The 6398-nt window shown below is 40.5% G+C and overlaps 1 protein-coding gene across 1 annotated transcript; it reads right to left on the bottom strand.

Moving 5' to 3' along the window:
* Positions 1-1180: 1180 nt before the first annotated feature.
* Positions 1181-5568, bottom strand: LOC116054794 (protocadherin-20). The gene is made up of 2 exons (XM_031306536.2): positions 5411-5568; positions 1181-4977 (listed from the first exon to the last, which is right to left on the bottom strand). Exons 1-2 carry the CDS (start codon positions 5456-5458, stop codon positions 2356-2358), a joined length of 2670 nt encoding a protein of 889 aa, XP_031162396.1. The 5' UTR covers positions 5459-5568; the 3' UTR covers positions 1181-2355.
* Positions 5569-6398: the final 830 nt, after the last annotated feature.

The following is a 6398-nucleotide window of genomic DNA, read 5'->3' as shown; positions in this document are numbered from 1 at the left end:
TCTATTACATAAGGCAGATGAAATGCATTTCATGTCATGGATTCTGCATTATTTTAGTGGCATTGCAGCACCTATACTATTACCTGCCTGGAAAGACATTACTGTGTGCATACATATATATATATATAATTTTCATCTTATAGCCTTTTTGTGTAATGCAGAGTTTGGCCAGAGGTGATTACTGAGGATTATGTTGAGCTGTTTCTTGCTCCTGATGTGCTCTCTCTGCTTACATGAGTGCCTTCATCCTGAAATGATAATTATAACTTGAGAAGCTGCATGTGTGAATACATTCTCAGCAGGTTTGTTTGCATGTTTCCTGTTTTGTAAGAGCCAAACCTAAACAGGTTTAAAAGGACACATAATGCCACTGAGTTCCTCACTTGGGAGTGTGCGTAGTACCTAGTACGTAGGAATACAAAGAGTCCTTCAGCCTTTCTGTCTACACAACTTTCATAGCAAACACACAAACAGGCATAGGGCAAAGGAACATAAGCTCTGTAAAGCAGAAGGCACAATGGATTAATCTGTGGTTCATCAACCCCTTTAACAATTTATTGGGTGATATTTCACAAAAGTTGTGGTTGTACTATTAGTACAGTGATTGCCAATACCACTCAAGAAAGGAGAGAAATGTTGCTTGGACTAAATTGATTTGATCCTAAAATGTTCCAGACAGAAGCAGCTGTAGCTACAAGTCAGCACATTGTTTTTCCGTCTAAGTGTGACTCTGGCTGTTACCTCACCAGCCCTGACCTATGCAGGTGATGACAGCAACGACACAGGCTTTCAGGCTTTTGATCTTTAAATGTTTCATCTCGCTCTGAGGTACAATGCAGCAGTTAATTTGTACACCAGATGTAATCTTGTCTGAAGAGGATGCAATCTAAACGTGACTTGATTTGACTAATGAAACACTTAAGAAGTTATCATTGTTTTATGTTGTATGTGATGTTATCCAATCAGTATTGCTTTGATATATATATATATAAAATGAGCTATTGTCCAGTGTTAGACTGTGCATTGAACAACCTGCCAATCAATCTGAGCGTGATAGATGGATTGACTGGATTGTGCCATTAAACCTTACTAAATATCACAAAGAATTGTTAAAGGCACACATTGAAAATATGTAGGTACAGTAATTGCAGATTGTATAAATACAGAAAGAAATCCAGTGTATTATAAAAAAATAAAGCATCTTTAATAGTTACTTTGATTTTCTTTCACACACACTTAGCATGTTTTCACAGACACATTAAGAATTGCATGGTTGTATAAAGGAAGGTGATGTATGCAACTTGAAGCACTTTTATGACAGAGAAGTTTGGATACAATTCAAATTGTTCGTGTGATACAAAATATGTGACTCTTTGCTATACCAAGATGGCCTTTAAAGGTTTTACATGTGTGATCAGTAACTACTGCGAACCTTCACAGAAAGTAAGGTATCTGGTTACTAACCATAGCTCTCAGACATCATACAGTCTGACAAACCATAAGTCATGGTCCACATGCTATCTTTTTCTGCAACTTTCAACCTCATATAATGGTATAACACTCATATGTCATTGTATATATTGGAATGCATATCACTCCATTACAACTGACCTAAAGAAGGCTGTGAGACATGATTGAAATCTTTGGAGAAACTAGTAAGTGGGAATTGAGTTAAAATTTTCTTTTTTGGTCAAATATATATGGTGTGAGTACAATGCCTTAAATAAAGTAATACATTTTGATAAGCCTTTTCTGTATCAATCAGTTTTGAAATGTTTGGTTACTTAAAAAAAATAAAATGATTTAGATTCCAGATGTAGTATCCAACTTCCAAGTATAATCACTTAAGTATATGTAATTGTGACAGGTAGTGTAAAGAGATGCAATTTTTCTAAAACATTTATGAAGAAAGAATCATTTCTTGTGGCTTGAACTGTCTTTTCATGCAATGCAAAAGTTTTATATAAAGTTGTAAAACATTTTGTACAGTATTTACATAGGACCTTAGATTGAGTAATGTTCAATGAGTTGCTCTTATGACTTTGTAATAAAGCTGTTATTACTTTGACGCCAATACTAATTTATTCCTTACTTTGGTTCTTTGACACATCACCTCTGGACAATTGTCATGGTTTATAGATATTATAAAAAGTTTGGAAGAAAGGTAGAAAGGTACTGTGTTGCCTTTTTAATGACAGAACCTCATGGCATATACTTTAAATCACATTGCAGTAATAACAATCATACAATAAAAGCAAAAAGAGCAACTTCATGTAAGAACTACACTTCTCACAGTGAGTTTTTGTAAACATTCATGTAAACAGTGGTTGTTTTGGATGTGTGGACAACTGAATATCAGATGTTTGAGATCTGCCTGAGCTTTCTGTTCACAACCTGCATTGAGTCATTCTTCATTTTTAACGGTATCTCCACTTCTGATCTTTTTTTACGCTGCTTTTTAAATCTCTTGCAGCATATGTAAGATGTCAGTGTAACAACTGAGAAGAACAGCCCCAGACATGTCACTGAAAGAGCAATGAGGACAGGCTGACAGGGGAACAACTCATACCTCTCAGGCCCCTCTGTCATCTGGCCTTTGTACCAAGGTCTCTCCTCTACCTCAATTTCAGCCTCTCTGGTCAGCAGACTCTGGATGTAACTCTCGTTGCTTACTGTTTCATTGACAAAGAAGTTAACCATGACTGTTGAGTAAAGTGGTTCAGGCTGACCATGATCACTGACCTTCACCAGAAGGCTATAGAGCCCCCGGTTGCTCAGCTCCCTCTTTAATGTGATGTTTCCTGTTTCTGGGTCAATGGCAAATGACCCTGGTTCACCACCTTTCCTCTTAACGATGCTGTAGGCGATCACAGCGTTCATGCCTGTATCCTTATCCACAGCGTAGACCTCTGTTATTGATGTTCCTGGTAGTGTATTGGGTAGTACCAGCATGTATGACTGATTGGATTGGGGGAAGAGGACAATAGGCGGGTTGTCATTTACATCCAACAACAGCACGGTCACCATAGTCACACAGGAACGTGCAGGCTCTCCACCATCGACGGCCTCAATCCACAGCTGGTATGTCCCTTGTTGCTCACGGTCCAGTGATGTCTTGGCCCTCAGTGCCCCTCGGCCTGTATCTATCATAAAGATGTCGCTGCCGTTGAGGATAGAAAGGGCCACCCAACCATTTTCCCCAGCATCAGCATCTGTCACAGAGAGGACCCCAATTTCACCGTACCCTGGGAAGTTCTCTGGCACAAAGAACGTGAAGTCCTTATTAATGAAGCGCGGACTGTTGTCATTGCGGTCTTGCACGCTCACCACCACAGTTGCAATTGACTCCCTCCTGGGTGTCCCCTGGTCCACTGCTCTCGCTATGAACCGGTACGTCTCTTTCTCCTCACGGTCCAGCGATGTGGTCACAGTCAGGACGCCTGTCACACGATCCACAACAAAGATCCCTGGGGCATCACCTCCAAGGAGGTAGATGACTTCCCCTCTGCTTTCGCTGTCCTGGTCTGTGGCTTGGAGCTGGGTCAGAAAGGTATTTGGCGGATTGTTCTCCTCCACAGATATTTCCACCAAAGACTGCTGAAACACTGGTGCATTATCATTCTCATCCAATACCTGCACCTTGAGGAAGGTCTTGATGACAAGCTCTTGAGCATTCTTAGCAACCACAATTAGCTCATACTCCTGTATCTTTTCATAGTCCAAGGACTCTGTAGTCTCCAGCAGGTATTCATTCTTGAACAGCTGATAGGGGCCAAGCCTGAATGGGCCAGTCCCTTCCAAATGACAGTCCACCCTATGGTTCATATCAATGGTTTTGACAGTAAAAAAAGCAATTGGAGAAAACGCTGGCTCTGACTCCTTTATTGTCACCACCCCATCCTTTTCTGGTGCAATGTATCGGGGTATGAGAGCAGGGGGTCCTGTAACAACTTTGATGACATGGACAGAAACAGTGGCAACTGCAGGGATACAACCAGGTCCATTGGCCAGAATGGTGAGTTTGTAAAACGTGGCTGTGCCAGTGTCTATTTTCCCTGCTAGCTTGATCACCCCTGTGATTCTGTCCAAATGGAACAAGCTCCTGGTGTCCCTTGGCACACGTTCACTGTAAGCATAGCTGATCTGAGCATTAGCATCAAGGTCATGGTCAAAAGCATGCAGACGTGCCAAATGTGCCCCTTTTGTGGTATTTCCATGCAGAGTGACATTAATTTGTGACTCTGTGAATTGGGGGCAGTTATCGTTCACATCTGTGATGACAATTTTTAAAGTAGCCGCTCCGAGTAGAGGAGGGGTCCCTCCATCCTCTGCAATGATATCTGTAATGTATTCAGCCTGGGTCTCTCTGTCCAAAGCGTCTGTCACAATGAGGAAGGGTGTCAGCTCACCTCCTTCATTCTCCTCAACATCCAGTGTGAACATGCCAAAGTCATTAACAAGCCAGTAGGTCTGTACACCGTGAAGACCCAGGTCTGGGTCAACTGCTGACTGCTCCACCGCATAACGAGCATTGATAGGTGTGTTTTCCGGGACAGACATACAGATCTCATCCACAGGGAACTTTGGCCTGTTGTCATTCACATCCTCAATAAAGATCTTAACTTTCACGAGCTGAAAGTACTGCTGAGGCAACACAAACACATCCAGTGAGAGAACACATCCATGGCCCTCCGAGTTATCAGGACAGAGGGTCTCTCTGTCAATGTCTATAGCAGATGTGTAAAGCTCCCCAGTGGTATTATTTAGGCTCACATACTGTCCACTGACCTTCTTTTGTGGAAGATTGAATAAAAAGGGGGGCTCCACAGTAAAATCCAAATTTAAGTCTACTCCAATGGCCCCTATGAAGGTCCCCCTGGGTAATCCCTCCTTTATCTTATAGATCAGCTCTTTTGCTTTGCTGAAATTTGCAAAACAGGAAAGCGGGCTTGTGTAAAGCAAGAGGATGCACAGTCCCTGTAATACAAGATGATGAAAGATAATACAGTTTAATAAAAGAGTTGCAAAATAGAATATTCGCAAAATTAGGTATTCCTGAATTATTATTATTTGGTGTGAACATTAGTATTAAGTTATATTATCACTTGCAGAGCTCTCTGGACACCTGCAACAATAATGATTTGAACTGTAATCATTTCACTTAACTCACATTATGATTATCATTTAAGTCAATCAATCCATGAAATTAGATTTGCTGAGAGTTTAAGGTTTATTTGCACAGGTTTAAGCCATAAAACAGGACATGAGAATAAAAGCAGTATAGTGTAGGAAGGAAGAGGGATAGTCATGTCTGCCTTAATAATGTAAAATAGTATTCACAGTATCATAAAATGTAATTGTAGATGTGTTACAGAATTCTGTCTGTAAAGTGAATTATCTTAAAACTTACCCATATTCCTCCTCTTTTGCTAAGGCTGGGGTGTCTGCTGTTGAACATGTTTATGTCCTAGTCCTGCACTTTCCACTTATGGCAGTAAGAGTGACAGCTTAAGTAACCTAGACATTTTGAGCGTTGAGCAGCGCAGACCTCTGCTGAGTGCTATGCCTTATTGCTATCTGACTTGAACAAGTCATTCATCCCAGTGCTGGCTCAGGACACTCCCACCATATGCAAATCAGTCCCTTGTGCTAACCAATGAGAACTGATGGCCACTGGGAAATCTACTTGAGTTCACAGATTCCTTTATCATGCATGTTATCAAAGCACATCGACACGCATTTGCACTTTCTAAACACACCCATGTTGTCACAAGCAGCTGCATACCTTGTATTCCTGTGGCAGAGTGAAAGCATATGATTACCAACTGAGTTTATAATGACACTGGAGACCGAGCAAGATGTGAAATATCCACTAGAGATTACTTTAATCCAGCAATAGTTCAAAAACACCCCATATGAAAATAAAACTGTACAGAATGAATTAAAGCAAGTGTATAATAATAAAATGATGCATCATGTTTCTTACAACCAACAATCTTTGACTTCTGATTTTCTAAATGTATTGATAGATAGATAGATAGATAGATAGATAGATAGATAGAGAGATAGATAGATGGTATTTAGTGTGACTTCAAAAAGAGGTTATTGCTCAGTTTACAATATTGAAAAACAAACAAATTGCCACCAAAACTGTGAAATTAATGTCATGTTTTGCTACTATACATGCATTAAATGAAATGAAAATATCATAAACAAATCTAGCAGAGAGGTGATCTTGGCATCATAAGTGGTGCTATGGTCTGATTCTGGATTGAGCCTTTAACTAAATCAACCCCCTAATCCTCGTGTGTTCCCAATGCCCGGCCAGCTGTTTGCTGGGATTGGAAGCATACTGCTCAGAGAAATTGAGTGATTGAAGTTCTCTCGAAAAGGGCAGA

This window comes from Sander lucioperca, chromosome 3 (genome assembly GCF_008315115.2).
Source record: "Sander lucioperca isolate FBNREF2018 chromosome 3, SLUC_FBN_1.2, whole genome shotgun sequence".
Lineage (NCBI taxonomy): Eukaryota > Metazoa > Chordata > Actinopteri > Perciformes > Percidae > Sander > Sander lucioperca.
Note: the sequence above shows the minus strand (reverse complement) of the source record. Positions and strands in the feature narration are given on the sequence as shown.

Bases quoted from the DNA above. Each gene is read 5' to 3' on its own strand.
- LOC116054794 (XM_031306536.2), bottom strand. From the start codon at position 5,458: ATGTTCAACAGCAGACACCCCAGCCTTAGCAAAAGAGGAGGAATATGG. The intron at 4,978-5,410 runs GTAAGTTTTAAG...CTTGTATTACAG, and splicing joins GCAAAAGAGGAGGAATATGG to GGACTGTGCATCCTCTTGCT.